A 22624-nucleotide genomic window follows, 5' to 3' on the forward strand; every position below is an offset into this window, starting at 1 on the left:
AGAAGATTCATGTTTGGGCAAGTTGAGTTTACAGGAATATCTTGTTTTATTGCACTTCACTTTATTGTGCTTCACACATAATGCATTTATCACAAATTGAAGGTTTGTGGCAACCCTGCATGGAGCAAGTTTATAAGTGCCATTTTTTTTGACAGCATTTACTCACTTCATGTTTCCGTGTTACATTTTGGTAATTCTCACAATATTTCAAACGTTTTCATTATTATTATATTTGTTATGAGGATCTGTGATTAGTGATTTTTAATGTTTCTACCATAGAAAGATTACAAGTCGCTGAAGGCTCTGATGATGGTTAGCTTTATTAGCAATAAAGTATTTTTTAAATTAAGGCATGTACATTGTTTTTTTAGACATAATGCTATTGCACACTTAATAGACTACATTATAGTATAAACATAATTTTTATATGAACTGGGAAACCAAAAAATTCATGTGACTTGCTTTATTTCAATATTCCCTTTTCTGTGCTGGTCTGGAACTCAATGTGCAGTATCTCCAAGGTAAGCCTGTAATTGGATAATCAGTTTGACCATATTGTTCTGTAGCTCTAGAGAGAGTTCCTGCTTAAAGTGAGAAATCTGAGAGACATCAGGACATAGGTGAATGTTGGAGCTGTGGATTTGGATGCAGTCATCTGGACAGTGTGTTCAGATTGAAAAAAGACAAATGGAGAAAATCCTTTCAGTGTGACATTAAGTAGGGTATGGATAGGTCTTTAAAAAGTCCGGAAGTAAACATTAGTTATAGGAAAACCAACTGTGTGGTGTATAGAAGCCAAGGGAAGTGTTTCAATGAGAAATGTCTAATGATAATTTTGTAAAAGTATTAGATAGGATGATAGGGATAGAAGTCAGTGGATTGAGATACAGGAAGAGAGAAGGTGGGACAGCAAATGTGGAATTCTGTTTCAAGGACTCTTAATAAAAGTTGATACAAAGGATGGAGGGTTGGGATGTGTATGATTATTTGTGTGTGTGCATTTTACAGATGGGTGAGACTACATCATATTTATAGGTGAGGGATAGGGACAGTAGCAGGGAAGTAATTGAAAACAGGGAGATTAAACTTAACCATGACGGAGAGCCAATCTTGGACAGGAAGCGAGATACTTCTTGTTTTAAGATTAAGTAGAAGTTGCTTCTATTCAGTTTAGATAGATAAGAGTTAAGTGGGAATATAGTTAAATTTGTAGGGAAGGGAGGAGTGTTAGTTGATAGAGTTCAGACTTGATAGTCCTATATTCTCTGTGAGAAGGAAGCAAGATGTTTAGGCAGTGCTAGGGAAAAGGCTTGAATATAGAGAATAGTACTGAAGGTTTACAGTAGCTCCTGTTGGAAACAGAAGCAAGCCAGGGCCAAGTAAAGGATTTGCTAATTAGCAATGAATGTTTGTAAGTATAAATCTGAAGTAGTACTAATCTATAAGCCTTTGTGATTTTTTTTTTTTAGCAGCTGATTAAGTGTATATGTAGTAAAGGTTTTTTTTTTTTTTTTTTAAACATGATGGGGTTGATAATTTTCAGAGTAGGTACCTTACAAAAAAATGTGTTAGGTTTTTAATGCATAATTCTTACATTCAAGACATAACTAGAGTGGCTTTTTCTAACCAGTCAAATGATCAGTAGGATATAGGGAGTCTATGATCCCAAATAAAAAATTTGCCGGAACAATAATCTTAGAGATAATTTCTTTAAAGGCAATATAGAATATCTTTCCCCAGGGGAATGTGCTGTCTTCCAGTAAAAGGGTGCAACATTTTAGTTAAGATGCCATGAAGTTCTGAACTACTGTAAGTTGTTTTATAAATCCATCATGTATCAGTTTCCTCTGTGATGATCCACAGAATACTTTTAGAGTTTCATTGGATGTCTATTCATGCCATTATCTTTCAGAGATCAGCATGATTATGGGCAAAATTTTATAGCTATGATAGCAGATTGTGAGAAGAATCTAGAATGGAGAAAGTTATCCTCATTGATCTTGCATTTTTTTTGTAGAGAATAAAAATTATTTGGTGCTACTAATTCTTGGTCTTCTGATCTAATAAAAATAGATATGAAAATGTATCTATTATTTAACTGTTATGTGTATAGTAAGATACCCATGAATGTTTTAATAGTTTATACCATCAGACTACCAAGTTAAAATATCTTTTGGAAATACTTTCATGAACTATAAATATTAAATATATTTTCTTAATACAGGGATCAACCTATGAGGATGAAATTGATAATATCAAATGTATTATTTCAAAAGTTAATGAAATTCTGGCTCATAACTCGCCAGTTTTGATTGTTCAAAGATGGATACGTGGTTTCTTAGTTAGGAAAAAAGTGAGGTATGTTTTATTTTCTTCGCTATTTGAATATTAAAAGATGATAAAATAATTGATAAAAAGACATTTCTCTAATATATGCTTTTTTGTATTCCCTATCAAAATGGTACTTTATAGACTATTTAGTTTCCTAATTTTTAGGAAAACACCACAGATTCTATAGTAATATAATATTGAGCATAATCAAAATTTGATTCTCTTATTTTTTCTTTTAAATTGACCGTATAAATAACTAATCATTGAAGTTATTAATCATTGAGTAATTCTGACAGTTATTTTAAATTAAACTTAAAAACATTAGTGAAAAATATATATTACATTTCTCTCGTGTAATGGGATATAATAGAAATATAAGCCATGTACAATATAACATAAGAGAAATATAAACCATATATATATATATATATATATATACACACACATATATGTATATATATGAGGATTTTGCATTTTGTTTGAATATGAAGATAGTTTTGCCAAAACATCTGGTACCACATCAGTCCACATTACTCTTTGATTAATGCTTTTTCCTCTCTCTTTGTTCCTTACATCCCTTTCCAGTAGCTGACATTTTACAAACAGAGGAAAACTTTTCCTATAAGAATCTCTCAACATTGTACTTGGGGAGATAAGATAGGATACTCTGTCATCAATTTATTTTAGTCATGACAAACATCAAACATATGAAAAAAGAAATGAACGTTCTCCTATAGTTTATTCTCAGATGCTAAATGGGAGAATTCATAAGATAGAAATAGAACATGGCCCTGAAGTATAGGTAGGCTTAAATAGATCTGGAGTTGGGAAATAGACATTCCCTGAGAAAGAAAGATTAGGACATTTCACTGAAATGATATTCAACATTCTGTGGTAAGGCAGAGAGGATGTTCTCATGTGTTAGCCTGCATGTGCTAAATCATAGATGGCAATAGCCCTGATTAAGAGAGATAGTATGAGAGAAAAAAATGAACGTAATATAGTGCCTGCAACTTCTGAGGCTGAGTGAGGTTCCATATACTTTTCAAACCAAGGTCAAAGTGTGAGAGAGTGGGTTTATCAGTGGGGGAAAAGTAAAGTGATTTGGAATAAAAGATGTGAAAAGAATCAGGCAATTGCTAACAGGCACATATTTATTTAAAATATTATTTCTATCTCATATGTTCCATTTAAATTAAGTATGCATTTTCTGTGAAATAAACATCTAATTAAAGGGATTTGTCTTTAGTTTATGCCCCTGGGACTGAGTTTTTCTCTCTTAGAATCAAATTACTTTTGATATTCATGTAACACGAGATAAAAACCTTGTACATGGAAACAATATCTGAAAATTCAGCATGCATGAAAAGAATTTGAATGAGCTTTGTGGGGAGAAATGTCAGTAGTAATAATATATCACAGTGGTTCGATACAGACTGACCTGAGTTCTTTTTCTCTTTAAAATGCTGTTCCATTAGGCACATGACTTAACTACTCTGGGCCTGAATATCCTCATATGTTAAATGGTAGAGAGCAGGGACTAATAGCAGTACTTAGTTCGCTGCTTGCTTATGAGAATTGAGATCATGAATATAAAGCACATAGCATCTGGCAAATGTGGATATTACATTCTTATTAGCTGCTCTTTTAAAAATATTATTATTGTTGTTCTTCTACCTTATGCTCTCTGCATTATAAGATTTTGTGGGAAACTTACTCTTTCCTTGGATTTCTTGCTCCCTTTCAATTACATTTACCACAGCATGCACAGAGCAATCTTTCAAAATTATAAACCTAATCTTATTCACCAACTTAAAATCCTCCAGTTGCTCTCAATTTGCTTAGGGCAAACTATTGTGATATTTGCCCCTGCAATGTTTATCACATACTTTCATTATCAACACTTACAATACTGTATTGAAGTTGTCTGCATAATTATCTATATCTCCAAATGTACTACATACTATAGTATATAACAGAGTGCTTGACACATGTTAGATGCTCAAAAAATATTTGCTGAATTGATGAATATATTAATAAATAGAGAGACTGTGGAAGCTAGAATCAGAAAAATATTTCTGGATTCATCTGTGGAAAAGCAAAAACAGAAACAACTGAGAAACATGCAAAGCTGCCCTGAGAGGTGCCTGTGGATTCCTCCAATCTAAAGGTCCCAGTTATTAGTCCTCTCATATGTCTATTTCTAGCCATGAGAAGTGTCTCCCTAGGTGCAAATATTTTGTACTCTGCTTGAAATTTGTTCACTTAAACTGGTTGAAATTTTATATACATCCTTGAAGTACTGTCTAAATTTAGAAAATTATTATGATTAATGCTGTTATCTTTTTTAACATCTTTATTGGAATATAATTGCTTTAAAATGTTGTGTTAGCTTCTGCTATATCACAAAGTGAATCAGCTATATGTATATGGGGATATATGTATACATAATGCTATATCTTTTGGAGTGGTATTATTCTAACATAAATGATATGGTACAAGGGAGGTATACTTTTATTCTTAGAATGAAATATTGTGATCAGATTGGCAGCCTCCTAAACCTAAGTAAGGGTAACTACATTGAGGTCACAAGGAGGATTATTAGTTGGGTCAATGGGATGTAAAAAGGTAAAAGAATGGAAACAAACATTTATTGAATGTGTGGTATATGCAAAGTACCATGTTAGGTATTTTAATCCACTTTATATCATTTAATACAGCAGAGCTTTTGAGTTTGTCCTGTATTTTCTATCTTATGGATGAAGAATTAAGAATTTAAACTTGGTTGAAAGGTTGGGATATGTATCCAGTGGCAGACAGCTATGGTGTGTTGGATATTTGTGGTCAGTTATAAAGAGATGAAACTGTGTATGTTAAATCTACAAGTGTTGCGTTCTTTTGTTTAACATAGCCCAAATTCTGTGATCTTTTTACTTTTATTTCTGAATACCTGGAAACAGCTATTTTCCAAAGAGCCCTAGTATTTTTAGTAGGGAATTGTATTTAGGAACCAAGGTCTGGGCACTAAATGTGTTCATTGCTACTGGAGTGTCATGGTTCTTAGGCTATTTCAGCAGACAGAATAGAAAATGGACTTTTTAAATCATAAATTCATATTTCTAATGCTAATCCAACACAGAAGTTTCTTCACTGACTTCTTCTTTCCACATTACACTTCCCTTCTTCTACCCTGTGAATTCTGGTTGCTAACATTATCAGTAATGTTACTCATTAGCTGAATCCTAATAAACACAAAATAGTTTCAGGATTACTATACATAAACTACTATCAACAAGAAACATTTAATAAAGTTAAAACGTGTTAAAGGATTTTTTTGTCTTTAGATTGGAGATATATAGTTAAAATAATTGTTTTATTTAAAAATAATTGTTGAATGGGTACTTAGTATAATCATAGTATATTAGTTCCTTATCTAATGATTTTATTTCTTTTTAATTTTTAAAATCCTTATTTTCATCTTCCATTTCTCTTAGGGTATTTTCTGTTCTGTTCATTATAATTATCCTTCTCCTAGGTTAGTATTTATCTATAAAATGAGTTTTAAATGTCTTATTCTGAGTCCTGTCATTGCATTTCTAAGTTAGTCTAATTCTAGTTTATGTGGTCTTGTATGTCTTTTATAATTTTCTTGATACCTTTTAGTTTATTTTTAAAAATAAGACTATTTTATTTTAGAGTAGTTTCAGTTACACAGAAAAATTAAGCAGGAGGTACAGAGATTTCCATTATACTCCCAGCCCCTACCAATGCATAGTCTCCCCCATTATAAACATTCCCTATCAGAGTGGTACATTTTTTTAACTGATGAACTTACACTGACATACCATAATCACCCAAAGTCTAGAGTTTACAGTAAACTCTTGGTGTTGAACATTCTGTGAGTTTGGACAAATGTACGATGACATATATCCATCATTATGGAATCACATTGTTTAATTTTACTGCCCCCTAAAATCCTCAGTCCTCTGCCTAGTCACCCCTATCCCCCTCTCTAACTCTGGCAACCACTCATCTTTTTATTGTCTCCATAGTTTTGCCTATTCCAGAATGTCATATAGTTAGAGTCATATAGTGTATAGCCTTTTCAGATTGGCTTCTTTCATTTAGTAACATGGATTTAAGATTCCTCTATGTATTTTCATGGCTTGATAAGATAATTTCGTTTTAGAGCTGAGTAATACTACATTGTCTGGATGTACCAGTTTCTTTATTCATATACCTACTGAAGGATGTGTTGATTACTTCTACATTTTAGCATTAATGAATAAACCTGCTATTAACATCCAGGTGCAGGTTTTTTTGTGGACAGTTTTCCACATCTTTGGATAAATACCAAGGAGCACAATTGCTGGATTGTATGGTAAGATTTTATTTAGTTTTATAAGAAATTGCCAAACTCTTTTCCAGTGGCTATACTATTTGCATGCCCACCAGCAATGAATGAGAGTTCCTATTGCTCCACATCTTCACCAGCATTTGGTGTTATTGTTCTGGATTTTGGCATGTGTGGTGGTATCTTATTGTTGTTTTAATTTGTACTTCACTGATGATATATAATGTGGAGCATCTTTGCATATGCTTATTTGTCATCTATATATCTTTTTGGTGAGGTGTCTGTTAAGGTATTTGACTCTTTTTAAAAATGAGTTCTTTGTTTACTTCTTGTTGAGTTTTAAGAGTTCTTTGTATATTTTGAATAACAGTTCTTTTTTAGGTGCCTTTTTCAAAAATTTGCTCCTAGTCTATAGCTCATATTCTCATTCTCTTAACTTTGTCTTTTGTGGAGCAGAAGTTTTTTAATTTTAATGAAACCAAGCTTGTCAATTTTTTCTTTCATGGATTATATCTTTGGTGTTATATCTAAAAAGTCATTGCCATACCCAAGGTCATCTAGGTTTTCTCCTATGTTATCTTCTAGGAATTTTATAATTTTGCACTTTACATTTATGTAATAGATCCATTTTCAAGTTAATTTTCATGAAAGGAGTAAGTTCTGTGTCTAGTTTTTTTGTGTGTTCATTTTCTGCACATGACTATTTTAACATCATTGGTTGAAAAGACTATCTTTGCTCCATTGTATTGCCTTTGTTCCTTCATCAAAGATCAGTTGACTATATTTATTTCTGTCTATTTCTGAGTTCTCTGTTCTGTTCCATTGATATATTCTTTTGCCAGCACCATATTGTCTTGATTACTGTAGTTTTATAGTAATCTCAAAGTCGGGTGGTATCTCAGTCTTCTAATTTGTTCTTTTCCTTCAATTGTCTTAGCTATTCTGGATTTTGTACCTCTCAATAGAAACTTTAGAATCAGTTTGTCAATACCTACACAATAACATGCTGGTATTCTGATTGGTATTGCATTGAATATATAGATAAGTTGAGAAGAACTGACATCTTGTCTATATTGAATCTTCCTATCCATGAACATGGAATATCTCTTATTTATTTAGTTATTTGCTTTTGTTCCTCAGATTTTTTTTTAACATCTTTATTGGAGTATAATTGCTTTACAATTGTGTGTTAGTTTCTGCTTTATAACACAGTGAATCAGCTATACATATACATATATCCCCATATAGAAAAGTTTTTAAAAAGTTCTCCTTGTGCCTAAGAAAATAATGTATCTTATTGTGGATAGTTACAAAAATATAGAAAGCTACAAAGTTAGATTAAAATTTCCCTTATCATGCAGTGATAACGACTTTTTTTTCATTTTTATTATTTTTTAACATCTTTACTGTAGTATAATTGCTTTACAATGGTGTGTTAGTTTCTTTTTTTTTAACATCTTTATTAGAGTATAATTGCTTTACAATGGTGTGTCAGTTTCTGCTTTATAACAAAGTGAATCAGTTATACATATACATATGTTCCCATATCTCTTCCCTCTGGCATCTCCCTCCCTCCCACCCTCCCTATCCCACCCCTCTAGGTGGTCACAAAACACCAAGCTGATCTCCCTGTGCTATGCAGCTGCTTCCCACTAGCTATCTATTTTGGTAGTGTATATATGTCCATGCCACTCCCTCACTTTGTCCCAACTTACCCTTCCCTCTCCCTGTATCCTCAAGTCCATTCTGTACTAGGTCTGCATCTTTATTCCTGTCTTGCCCCTAGGTTCTTCTGACTATTTTCCTTCTTTTTTTTTTTTTTTTTTTTAGATTCCATATATATGTGTTAGCATACGGTATTTGTTTTTCTCTTTCTGACTTACTCCACTCTGTATGACAGTCTCTAGGTCCATCCACCTCACTACAAATAACTCAGTTTCACTCCTTTTTATGGCTGAGTAATATTCCATTGTATATATGTGCCACATCTTCTTTATCCATTCATCTGTCGATGGACACTTAGGTTGCTTCCATGTCCTGGCTATTGTAAATAGAGCTGCAATGAACATTTTGGTACATGACTCTTTTTCAATTATGGTTTTCTCAGGGTATATGCCCAGTAGTGGGATTGCTGGGTCGTATGGTAGTTCTATTTTTAGTTTTTTAAGGAACCTCCATACTGTTCTCCATAGTGACTGTATCAATTTACATTCCCACCAACAGTGCAAGAGGGTTCCCTTTTCTCCACACCCTCTCCAGCATTTATTGTTTGTAGATTTCTTGATGATGGCCAATCTGACTGCTGTGAGATGATGTCTCACTATAGTTTTGATTTGCATTTCTCTAATGATTAATGCTGTTGAGCATTCTTTCGTGTGTTTGTTGGCAATCTGTATACCTTTTTTGGAGAAATGTCTATTTAGGTCTACTGCCCATTTTTGGATTGGGTTGTTTGTTTGTTTGGTATTGAGCTGCATGAGCTGCTTGTAAATTTTGGAGATTAATCCTTTGTCGGTTGCTTCATTTGCAAAGATTTTTCTCCCATTCTGAGGGTTGTCTTTTTGTCTTGTTTATGGTTTCCTTTGCTGTGCAAAAGCTTTTAAATTTCATTAGGTCCCTTTTGTTTATACTTCCATTTCTCTAGGAGGTGGGTCAAAAAGGATCTTGCTGTGATTTATGTCATGGAGTGTTCTGCCTATGGTTTGCTCTAAGGGTTTTATAGTGTCTGGCTTTACATTTAGGTCTTTAATCCATTTTGAGTTTATTTTTGTGTACGGTGTTAGGGAGTGTTCCAATTTCATTCTTTTACATGTAGCTGTCCAGTTTTCCCAGCACCACTTATTGAAGAGGCTGTCTTTTCTCCACTGTATATTCTTGCCTCCTTTATCAAAGATAAGGTGACCATATGTGCATGGGTTTATCTCTGGACTTTCTCTCCTGTTCCACTGATCTATATTTTTGTTGTTGTACCAATACTGTCTTGATTACTGCAGCTTTGTAGTAGTGTCTGAAGTCAGGGAGCCTGATTCCTCCAGCTCCATTTTTCTTTCCCAAGATTGCTTTGGCTCTTTGGGGTCTTTTCTGTTTCCATACAAATTGTGAATTTTTTTTTGTTCTAGTTCTGTGAAAAATGCCATTGGTAATTTGATAGGGATTGCATTGAATCTGTAGATTGCTTTGGGTACTATAGTCATTTTCACAATGTTGATTCTTCCAATCCAGGAACATGGTATATCTCTCCATTGTTTGTATCATCTTTAATTTCTTTCATCAGTGTCATAGTTTTCTGCATACAAGTCTTTTGTCTCCTTAAATATGTTTATTCCTAGGTATTTTATTCTCTTTGTTGCAATGGTAAATGGGAGTGTTTCCTTAATTTCTCTTTCAGATTTTTCATCATTCGTGTATAGGAATGCAAGAGATTTCTGTGCATTAATTTTGTATACTGCTACTTTACCAAATTCATTGATTAGCTCTAGTAGTTTTCTGGTAGCATCTTTAGGATTCTCTATGAATAGTATCCTGTCATCTGCAAACAGTGACAGCTTTACTTCTTCTTTTCCAATTTGGATTTCTTTTATTTCTTTTTCTTCTCTGATTGCTGTGGCTAAACCTTCCAAAACTATGTTGAATAATAGTGGTGAGAGTGGGCAACCTTGTCTTGTTCCTGATCTTAGTGGAAATGGTTTCAGTTTTTCACCATTGAGGATGATGTTGGCTGTGGGTTTCTCATATATGGCCTTTATTATGTTGAGGAAAGTTCCCTCTATGCCTACTTTCTGGAGGGTTTTTATCATAAATGGGTGTTGAATTTTGTCAAAAGCTTTTTCTGCATCTGTTGAGATGATCATATGGTTTTTATTCTTCAATTTGTTTATATGGTGTATCACATTGACTGATATGCATATATTGAAGAATCCTTGCATTTCTGGGATAAACCCCACTTGATCACGGTGTATGATCCTTTTAATGTGCTGTCGGATTCTGTCTGCTGGGATTTTGTTGAGGATTTTTGCATCTATGTTCATCAGTGATATTGGCCTGTAGTTTTCTTTCTTTGTGACATCTTTGGTTTTTTTATCAGGGTTATAGTGACCTTGTAGAATGAGTTTGGGAGTGTTCCTCCCTCTGCTCTCTTTTAGAGGAGTTTGAGAACGATAGGTATTAGCTCTTCTCTAAATGATAGAATTCGCCTGTGAAGCCATCTGGTCCTGGACTTTTGTGTGTTGGAAGATTTTTAATCGCAGTTTCCATTTCAGTGCTTGTGATTGGTCTGTTTATATTTTCTGTTTCTTCCTGGTTCAGTCTCGGAAGGTTGTGCATTTCTAAGAATTTGTACATTTCTCCAGGTTGTCCACTTTATTGGCATACAGTGGCTTGTCGTAATCTCTCATGATCCTTTGTATTTCTGCGGTGTCAGTTGTTACTTCTCCTTTTTCATTTCTAATTCTATTGATTTGAGTCTTCTCCCTTTTTTTCTTGTTGAGTCTGGCTAATGGTTTATCCATTTTGTTTATCTTCTCAAAGAACCAGCTTTTAGTTTTATTGATGTTTGCTGTCATTTCCTTCATTTCTTTTTCATTTATTTCTGATCTGATCTTTATGATTTCTTTCCTTCTGCTACCTTTGGGGTTGTTTTGTTCTTCTCTATTTGCTTTTGGTTTAAGGTTAGGTTGTTTATTTGAGATGTTTCTTGTTTCTTCAGGTAGGATTGTATTACTATAAACTTCCCTCTTAGAACTGCTTTTGCTGCATCCCATAGGGTTTGGGTCGTCATGTTTTCATTGCCATTTGTTTCTAAGTATTTTTTGATTTCCTCTTGGATTTCTTCAGTGATCACTTGGTTATTAAGTAGTGTATTGTTTAGCCTCCATGTATTTATATTTTTTACAGATTTTTTTCCTGTAATTGATATCTAGTCTCATAACATTGTGGTCGGAATAGATACTTGATATGATTTCAATTTTCTTAAATTTACCAAGGCTTGATTTGTGATCCAAGATATCATGTATCCTGGAGAATGTTCCATGAGCACTTGAGAAGAATGTGTATTCTGTTGTTTATGGATGGAATGTCCTATTAATATCAATTAAGTCCACCTTGTTTAATGTATCATTTAAAGCTTGTGTTTCCTTATTTATTTTCATTTTGGATGATCTGTCTGTTGGTGAAAGTGGGGTGTTAAAGTCCCCTACTATGATTGTGTTACTGTCGATTTCCCCTTTTATGGCTGTTAGCATTTGTCTTATGTATTGAGGTGCTCCTATGTTGGGTGCATAAATATTGGGGAAGTTTTCAACTATAATCTCTTCAAATATTTTCTCAGTCCCTTTCTTTTTCTCTTCTTCTTCTGGGAGCCCTATAATTCGAATGTTGGTGCATTTAATGTTGTCCCTGAGGTCTCTGAGACTGTCCTCAATTCTTTTCATTCTTTTTTCTTTATTCTGCTCTGCAGTAGTTATTTCCACTATTTTATCTTCCAGGTCACGTATCCATTCTTCTGTCTCAGTTATTCTGCTATTGATTCCTTCTAGAGAATTTTTAATTTCATTTATTGTGTTGTTCATCATTGTTTGTTTGCTCTTTAGTTCTTCTACGTTCTTGTTAAATGTCTTTTGTATTTTCTCCATTGTATTTCCAAGATTTTGGATCATCTTTACTATCATTACTCTGAATTCTTTTTCAGGTAGACTGACTATTTCCTCTTCATTTGTTTTGTCTGGTGGGTTTTTGCCTTGATCCTTCATCTGCTGTGTGTTTCTCTGTGTTCTCATTTTGCTTAACTTCATGTGTTTGGGGTCTCCTTTTTGCAGGCTGCAGGTTCGTAGTTTGTGTTGTTTTTGGTGTCTGCCCCCAGTGGCTAAGGTTGGTTCAGTGGGTTGTGTGGGCTTCCTGGTGGAGGGCACTAGTACCTGTGTTCTGGTGGATGAGGCTGGATCTTGTCTTTCTGGTGGGCAGTTCCACGTCCAGTGGTATGTTTTGGGGTGTCTGTGACCTTATTATGATTTTAAGAAGACCTTCTGCTAGTGGGTGGTGTTGTGTTCCCATCCTGGTAATTGTTTGGCATAGGTGTTCAGCACTGTAGCTCACTGGTCATTGAGTGGAGCTGGGTCTTGGCGTTGAGATGGAGATCTCTGGGAGATTTTTGCTGTTTGATATTACGTGGAGGTGGGAGGTCTCGGGTGAACCAATGTCCTGAACTCGGCTCTCCCACCTCAGAGGCACAGGTCTGACACCCAGCCAGAGCACCAAGACCTGTCAGCCACATGGAAAAAGAGAAAAAGGAAAAAATATATATATATCGTTGCTCCCAAAGTCCACTGCCTCAATTTGGGATGATTCGTTGTCTATTCAGGTATTCCACAGATGCAGGGTACATCAAGTTGATTGTGGAGATATAATCCACTGCTTCTGAGGCTGCTGGGAGAGATTTCCCTTTCTATTCTTCTTTCTCACAGTTCCTGGGGTTCAGCTTTGGATTTGGCCCCACCTCTATGTGTAAGTCCCCTTAGGGCGTCTGTTCTTCGCTCAGACAGGACGGGGTTAAAGTAGCAGCTGATTAGGTGGTTCTGGTGCACTCAGGCTGGGGAAAGGGATGGGTAAGGAATGTGGGGCGAGCCTGTGTTGGGAGAGGCCAGCGTGACGTTGCAACAGCCTGAGGCGCACCGTGTGTTCTCCCAGGGAAGTTGTCCCTGGATCACGGGACCCTGGCAGTGGCGGGCTGCACAGGCTCCTGGGAGAGGAGGTGTGGATAGTGACCTGTGCTTGCACACAGGCTTCTTGTTGGCTGCAGCAGCAGCCTTGGCGTCTCATGCCCGTCTCTGGGGTCCGCGCTGATAGCCGCGGCTCACGCCCGTCTCTGGAGCTCATTTAGGCAGTGCTCTGAATCCCCTCTCCTCATGCACCTCAAAACAAAGGGGCAAGAAAAAGTCTGTTGCTTCTTCGGCAGTTCCAGACTTTTTCCTGGACTCCATCCCGGGTAGCCGTGGTGCCCTCGCCCCCTTCAGGCTGTGTTCATGCAGCCAACCCCAGTCCTCTCCCTGGGATCTGACCTCCGAAGCTGGAGCCTCAGCTCCCAGCCCCCACCTGCCCCAGTGGGTGAGCTGAAAAGCCTCTCAGGCTGGTGAGTGCTGGTTAGCACTGATCCTCTGTGCGGGAATCTCTTTGCTTTGCCTTCTGCACCCCTGTTGCTGTGCTCTCCACTGTGGCTCCGAGGCTTCCCCCTGCCACCCACTGTCTCTGCCAGTGAAGGGGCTTCATAGTGTGTGGAAACTTTTCCTCCTTCCCAGCTCCCTCCCAGAGGGGCAGGTCCCATCCCTATTCTTTTGTCTCTGTTTTTCCTTTTTTCTTTTGCCCTACCCAGGTACGTGGGGAGTTTCTTGGCTTTTGAGAGGTCTGAGCTCTTCTGCCAGTGTTCTCTAGGTGTTATAGGGGTTGTTCCACATGTAGATGTATTTCTGATGTATTTGTGGGGAGGAAGGTGATCTCCATGTCTTACTCTTCCACCATCTCGAAGGTCTCCTCTTTCTACATCATATTTTATTCTTTTTGTTTTTTGTATCCCTTAACTCCTTATTGTGGATATAGGTAAATTTACTACTTTTTTAACCTTCCTACTAGCTTTATAAGTGCTTGGTTCACTGCTTTTATTACATGTTTTCCTTTACCAATAACATTTTTCCTTTCATAATTTTCATATTTCTAGTCCTGGTCTTTTCTTTTCTGCTTAGAAGAGATCCTTTAACATTTCTTTTAAAACTGGTTTGGTGATATTGAACTTTTTTAGCTTTTGCTTGTCTGCAAAACCTTTTTATTTTTTCTTCAAATCTGAATAAAGTCTTGACAGGTAGAGTATTCTTGGTTGTAGGGGTTTTCCTTTTATCACTTTGAATATATTGTGCTACCCTCTTCTGCCCTGCAAAGTTTTTGATGAAAAGTCAGCTGACAGTTTAATGGGAGTTCCCTTTTACTTCACTAGTTGCTTTTCTCTTGCTGCTTTTAGGATTGTCTCTTTGTCTTTAATTTTAGCAATTTTAACTATAATGTGTCTTGGTGTGGACCTCCTTGGATTCACCTTATTTGGGACTCTGTGTGCTTCCTGGACCTGGATGTCTGTTTTCTTTCCCAAGTTAGGGAAGTTTTCAACAATTATTTTTTTCATATAAGTTCTCTGCCCTTTTCTCTGTCTCTTCGCCTTCTGGGACCCTTATAATGTGAAAGTTAGTATGCTTTATTTTTCCCAGAGTTCTCGTAACTATCCTAATTTTTTAAACTTCTTTTTTTCCCCTTATTTTCTGTTTAGCTTGTGTGATTTCCACTATTCTGTCTTTCAGTTTGCTGATCTGTTCCTCTGTCACTAATCTACTGTTGATTTCTTCTAGTGTATTTTTACTTTTAGTTATTTTATTCTCCAGCTAGCTTTGGTTCTTTATGTTTTCCAACTCCTCATTAAAATTCTCACTGTGTTCATCCATTCTTTTCTCGAGTTTGTTGAGCATCATTATGATCATTACCTTGAACTCCTCAAGGTAGATTGCTTATTTCCATTTCGTTTAGTTCTTTTTCTGAGGTTCTGCCTTGTTCCTTTGTTTGGAACATATTCTTTTGTCTCCTCATTTTGCCTAATTCTCTGTGTTTATTTCTATTTATTAGGTTGATTACATTTCCCAATCTTGGAGAAGTGGCCTTATTTGGGAGATATCCTATGGGGCCCAGCAGCATACTCTCCTCTGGTCACCTGAGCTATATGCTCTAGGGGATGTCCCCTATGTGGGTTGCATGGGCCCTTCTAATGTGGTGTGGCTGACTACTATAGGTGTGCTGGCCGTTCGGGCTGGCATCCATACTAATAGGCTAGAGGGAGGACTTCATAATGGCTTTTGCCAGTGTTAATGTCCTTGTGGTAGAATGACCTCCCCAAAATGGCTACTGCCAGAGTCTTTGTCCCCATGAGGAATCCCAGTTGCCTCCTGCCTCTCTGGGAGGATCTCCAAGGTCAGTTAGTGGGTCTGACCAAGCTCTTTTCAAATTACTGCATTTGCACTGGCACTCAGAGCAATGTGAAATTTTGTACACACTATTTAAGAGCAGAGTCTCTGTTTCCTACAGCCTTCAAGCTCTCCCATATGCAAGCCCCACTGGCCTTCAAAGCCAGACATTCCTGGGAATCATCTTTCCAGTGAAGGACCCATGGGCTAGGGAGTCCAATGTGGAGCTTGGACCCCTTGCTCCTTGGGGACAACCTCTGCAGTTGTTATTATCTTCCTATTTGTCAGTTACCTACTGGGGTTGGGGGTCTTGATTATATCACAGCTCCGCCCCTCCTACCCATCTCATTATGGTTGCTTCTTTATATCTTTAGTTGTAGAAAATCTTTTCTGCTAGTCTTTAGGTTGTTGTTATAGATAATTGCTCTATCAATAGTTGTAATTTTGGTATGCCTGTGGGAAGAGGTGAGCTTAGGGTCTTCCTACTCCATCTTGGCAACACACTGCAACCTCTGTTTTTAAATTTGTGCATTTAGACTATTAACTTTATAGTGATAATTGATACAGTTTGATTAATATCTGTCATATCCATTACTGTTTTTTATTTGTTGCCATTGTTTTCCTATTTTACATTCCACTTTTTTCTTCCTTTTTTGGTTTTAATTGTGCATTTTATATGATTCCATTTTCTCTCCTTTCTTCGCATATTGGTTACCACCTTTTTAGTGTTTGCCCTAGAGATTGTGATATACGTATATAGCTAATCCAAGCCCAGTTTCAAACACTATACCATTTCACAGGTAGTATTAGTATCATATAATAACAAAACAATCCTAATTCCTCCTTCCTGTCCTTTGTATCACTGACTTCAGTTATTTCACTGATACATACATTAGCATATATATGTATGTATGTTGTATGTAGATGTGTATATATTATATATATACATAATTGAATATATTGATGCTATTGTTTTGTACAAACTGTTATCTCTTAAGTATAAGAAAAATAAAGATTTTATTTTAACTTCACTTATTCCTTCTTTGATTCTCCTCCTTACTCTTTGTAAGTGCAAGATAATGACTTTTTTTTTTTTTCTCTCTAAAGAACTTCTTTTAACATTTCTTATACAGCAGTACTGGCAAAAAAATTCCCTAGGTTTTTGTCTTTATTTCTTTTTCACTTTGAAAGATACTTTCATAGGGAATAGAATTGTAGGTTAGCGGATTTTTTCTCTCAATACTTTATACATGTCACCCCATTTTCTTCTTGCTTGCATGATGTCTGTGGAGAAGTCATATATGCTTCTTATCTTTATTACTCTATAGGTAAGATTTTTCTCCCTCTGACTTCTTTCTGATATGCTTTAGTTTGAAAATGATGTAAAGTTTTTGGCATTTTTCCTGCTTTGTAACCTCTGATCTTCCTGGATCTGTGGTTTGTTGTCTGGCTTTAATTTGGAGAAATCCTCCATCATTATAGTTTCAAATATTTCTTCTTTTCATTTATCTCTTCTCCTTCTGGTATTTCCATCACAGGTATGTTGCACCTTTATAGTTCCACAGCCCTTGCATATCCTATCCTGCTTTTTTTGTCTTTGTTCTCTTTGCTTTTTTGTTTTCAAGTATTCTACTGATGTTCTTTCCTTAGCCATATCCAATCTAGTAATATGCCCATTGTAGACATATTCATTTCTGTTGCAGTGTTTTGATCTCTAGCATTTCTTTTTGATTCTATCTTAGTTTTTTCCTCTCTCTGCTTACATTGCCCATCTATTCTTGTAAGCTGTGTGGTTTATCCATTAGAGCCTTTAGCATATTATTCATAGTTGTTTTAAAAGCTCTGGTCTGATAATTCCAACTTCCCTGCCATGTGTTTCTGATCATTGTTCAGTTTCTTTAACTTGTGCTTTTTTTTCCCTTTTGGTATGCCTTGTCATTTTTTTTTCTGATAGCTCGACATTATGTACCAGGTAAAAGGAACTTTAAAATAGGTCTTGGTTATTGATGCTGAGGTGTGGGGAGGGGTAGCACTCTATACTCCTATGATTAAGTCTTAGACGTTTAGTGAGTCTGTGCATGTGAACTATAAACTGACAAGAGCTTCTCATTTTTGTTTCTCCCTCCTTTGGTGTGACTGGATTGCTAGAGTGAGCTGGAGTTTAGTACAGCTGACCCTTGAACAACGTGGGTTTGAACTGCATGGGTCCACTTATACACATATTTCTTTCAATAAATACATACTACAGTACTACATGATCTAATATTGGTTGAATCTGTAGATGTGGAACCGTGGAGATGGAGGGTTGACTTTATAAAGTTATATGTGGATTTTTGACTGTGTGAGAGGTTGATGCTTCTAACCCCCATGTTGTTCAAGGTTCAACTCTATTTCCTTTCTCTCATGTGGAAGGCTTGGGCCAGTTGCAGATGGGTTTTCTCTTCTCCCAGGTCAGTTAGGCTCTGATAATACCCCAGCAGGTTAAGCTGTAGTTAATTACATTCACCTGAGGGCAGGCCTTGTTTAAAAAGAACAGAGTGCTCTGATAATTTCAAATTGTTTCATTTTCCCCTCCCACTTTTGGAAGCCCAAGGAGATTTTTCTCTGATATTTACTGTGGGAATCTGGTCGAGCTCCTGGAGGTATATCTCATAGTACTGTGCTAGTCTCCTTATGACTGAGTACCGCTGGAGTTTTAAACTCTCAGTGTTGTCCACTGAGCCTCCAGCAATTTGTCAATGACAGTTCAGATTTTCCTACCTTGGCACTGGTTTTGGTGGCAGTTTCCTCTTATGAGTGTTTGCTCAGGTAATCTGTGATGATTTATATTCACCTGTCTCTCAAATCTTGAAGGCAACAGTGTGCCCTGTGTTCTCCTCTGTCTTAGAGATCCAAGAAAAGTCATTGGTTTTTCAATCTATTCAGCTTTTTAGTTGTTGTTAGGACAGAATCACAGCTTCTAAGCTCCTAATATGCAGAACTGGACTTAAGTTTATTTTGAAATAATAGGTTATAGGTTTATCTTTTTTGCAAGCTTCACTGTCTGGCTTGCTTTTATTGTCTGTAGTGATGTTACTTTGCTTCTTGTTGTCTTTTTGCTATATAATAACTCTATAATAAATCTTTATGGCTTTAGATAGTGATCCTATTGTATTGCCTATTTTATGAGAAATTAGTTTTTAATCAGCTTTAAGAAGCTTTTTTACAGGTTCTAAAGTTCTTTATTCTGTTCTTGTTTGTTTGTTTTGTGTGTGTGTGTGTGTGTGTGTAGTTTCCAAAGGTATCATGGTTTACTTTCTGAATTCTCTTTCTCTGGTCCCCAGCACTCCCTTTTTAATGCAGACTTTTTTATTCCTCTCTGTTTTTCTCCATTGTTTCTGTGCTGCTCAATTTTGATTCTGTCTTCAGGAGTTTCTTCTCAGTTTTGGGCTTTGACCTAGAGAAAAGCACTGGCTAGTTAGTTTTGTGGGTTTGTAGGCCCAGAATACTCTAGGACCTTCAGATCTTACCACTGAACCCTTGTATTCACACACTATTGGAATATGCAAAAATCCACTAGGATTTAGCTTCTGTTGTTTTTAAAACATTTTTCTTGAAGTATAGTTGGTTTTGGCCATCATCAAAAAAATCTACAAACAATAAATGCTGGAGAGGGTGTGGAGAAAAGGAAACCCTCGTACACTGTTGGTGGGAATGTAAATTGGTACAGCAACTATGGAGAACAATATGGAGGTTCCTTAAAAAACTAAAAATAGCTCTGTTCTTAAATTGTCTCTCCAAGCTTTCCAGGGAGTGTCTTTAGATTTTTTGTTTTATTTCTATCCATCACATGCATTGCTTTTATTTGTTTCCTACTGCATAATTGCTAATATCACAGTGGTCTGATGATGTCAGTGATTTTTCCGTATTCCTATGCATTTTGGATTTCCTGGGGATATCTTCTCACATAATGTTGTTATAGGTAATGAAAAATTTTGCTATCTAGTTGTTATATCTGTTTTTACATGGGAATATGGGTAGATTTAAAAACTATGTGACTGCCATGATTATTATTTCAGAGAGCCCTTATAAAACATGAAGCTGGTTGACCAGCATCATTCACCAGGTATTTCTAATAAGCTAAATTTCTGTGACTTACATATTTTAGATGATATATATTAGCTGTATTTATTTCTTAAAAATATAAGAGGGTTGCGGAAATCAAATATCCTACAATTACAAGAAAGAATGGTTAGGAGTACTTGGATATTTACATATCAAAAGAGTTACTTAAGGATATTTCAAAATAGCTGAATAGTATATGATATTGCATATAAAATAGTATATGTACAATATATACTAGTGTAGTATACTGTTAGTGTATATATGCTATGTACAAACAATAGAATAGATAAAAGGATCAAGAATAGGGATGGGACTTTCAGAAAGACAGGTTTCAGCTTTTTTTAAAGAATAATATCTAACTATTATTATTGAATGGTATAGTTATAAATTTCTTTTGACATATAGTATTAAAGTAGGAATTGTCTGCATGCTAGGGTTGTAATAAACTGGGTTTTAGCAGAGGTCACATATGTATAACATCCAACATCTTTTTTTTATATGTACGGATGGCACATGGTGCCAATTTTATTTGCAGATATTATAGCATTCCAAAGTTCACAAGTTAGACCTTTGCCACAGCCTTGGATAAATCTTGAACTAGTGCAGAATTCAGCTGTGCTAGAGAGCTGATCTTAGCCTGCTTAGACATCATATACTTCTTCTTGATAGTCATGTGCTTTATAAGGCCACGATTCAGCATGACTATGTTCTTAGCCAGGTGTTGCATAACAACAAGAAGGGATTCTTCAGTGTATGAAAGGTAATGCTGTAGAGTTGGTGTCCATCCACTATTATCAAGAATTTTCAGTGCTAAGCCAAATGTCCCACGGCAATCTGAGGAGGAAAGTGCACCATATTGTAGTCCAACATAGTTCCATCAGATATGTATATAAATAGGAAAATAATATGTGATCCTATTCAGACCAGGAGCAAAATACAGAGGCCCGTAGTCATCACTATTATATTAAAATTACTGAAAGCTTTATCTAATTTGATAATATTTTTTTAAAAAGAAGAAACAATATATTTGTATGTTTTAGTCATAATTGGATTCAGTTCTGTGTAACAGAGACCTCCTAAAATAATGGTTTAAACTAGGCAAAAGTTTTATTTTTTACATTAGAAGAGTCTGTAGTCCAAGAAGTACAAAGTGTACTTTGTACAAGTGTGACTCTGCACAAAATCAGGACCCAAGTGTCCTTTTTATTCTATCTTCCTATCTTGTGTGTTCTATCCTAAGTTCACTTGTGTTTCAGAATGGCTGCCAAAGTTCCAATTGTTATATCTGGTTGCATGCTGGAAGGCTTATGCAGTACTGAATGGCAGAAAGGGCACATCACCACACTAAAACAGCAACTTTAATCAGCCTAATTGGGAATAAAGCATTTCCTCTTACGGTTCCTTGGCCAGAATTTAGTAATATGGGCACACTGGCAGCAAGGAATACTAAGAAATAGGATCTTTTATCTGGCCATTTTGCTACTTGTATGAAATTTGGCTTCTGTTACAAAGGCTAGAAGGGAGGATTTGAATTGGAAGGTAGTTAGCAGTTTCCACCACAGCATATTTGAAAGCAAAAGACAGAATTATAATTATTGCCTAATAGATCTAAATGCATATATAAAAAAGGAAGAAGTTTGGCATATTGAGGATCTAAGCATCTGTCTCATGAAGATAGAAAAGTAGCAGAAGTTATACCCAAAAAGAGTAAAAGGAAAGGAATAATAAAAATAGTGTCAGAAATAGATGAAATATAAAACAAGCATACAATGAACATGAGAAAATGTGCATAAAAATCAATAAAGCCAAATGGACATATATACACTACCAAATGTAAAATAGATAGCTAGTGGGAAGCAGCCGCATAGCACAGGGAGATCAGCTCGATGCTTTGTGACCACCTAGAGGGGTGGGATAGGGCGGGTGGGAGGGAGACGTAAGAGGGAGGGGATATGGGGATATATGTATATTTATAGCTGATTCACTTTGTTATAAAGAAGAAACTAACACACCACGGTAAAACAATTATACTCCAATAAAGATGTTAAAAAAAATCAATAAAGCCAAGAATTGGTTATTTTCAAAGAGTAATAAAGTGATAAACTCTAGCAAGACTGCTATAACAAAGAGAAAGGGGAAAAAATTCAAATTGCCATGATAAAGAACATCACTGCAGCTTCACAGAAGTTAAAGGGAATACAATGAATAACTTTATGCCAAATAATTTGACAGTTTGTATGGAATGGACAAATTCTTTCAAGAAACACAATTTTCAGTCTGACAGAAGAAGAAATAAAAATGCTGAATAGTCCTTCATACATTAAAGAAATTGAATCCATTATTAAAATCTTTCCCACAAAGAGACTTCAGGTCTAGATGACTTTGCTGGTGAATTATCCTGCACGTCTAAGGAACATATAACACCATCTTAACCAAAATTTCCGAAGAGTGAATAAGAATACTTTTCATGTTTTGAGAGGTCAGCATAACATTAAAAGCAAAACCTGAAAAGGACCTTACAAGAAAGAAAATTGCAGGCCTGTCTTATGTATGCACATGTAAAAATTATAAATAAAATATTAGGAAATTAGATCTAGTGACATATAAAGTGGTTAATACCCTATACCCAACATAGGTTTATTCGAAGAATAAAAAATTAGTTTAACATTAGAAAACGAATCACATAACAGAATATGAGTGGGGGAAAACACCTCAGTATTTCTCACTTTGCCCAGTATCAGGTTAACTAAAATTTGTGTATATTTTGAATGAATGTGTCCTCATTTTTCAAGGTTCCAAAGTAGCTGAGACTTGATCTCATTTGATCTCATCTAACTTGTGATAGGCA

At 35.8% G+C, this 22624-nt stretch overlaps 1 protein-coding gene across 1 annotated transcript in view; it reads left to right on the top strand.

Moving 5' to 3' along the window:
• LRRIQ3 (leucine rich repeats and IQ motif containing 3) overlaps nucleotides 1–22624 on the top strand; it is a 224187-nt gene that overhangs the window by 55357 nt on the left and 146206 nt on the right. The window contains exon 4 of the mRNA XM_082356063.1: nucleotides 2225–2358. Coding sequence (XP_082212189.1) covers nucleotides 2225–2358 — 134 coding nt within the window. The remainder of the gene's footprint in view (nucleotides 1–2224; nucleotides 2359–22624) is intronic.

The sequence above is a fragment of the Balaenoptera borealis genome (genome assembly GCF_965194805.1).
Source record: "Balaenoptera borealis genome assembly, chromosome: 1".
NCBI classification, from domain to species: domain Eukaryota; kingdom Metazoa; phylum Chordata; class Mammalia; order Artiodactyla; family Balaenopteridae; genus Balaenoptera; species Balaenoptera borealis.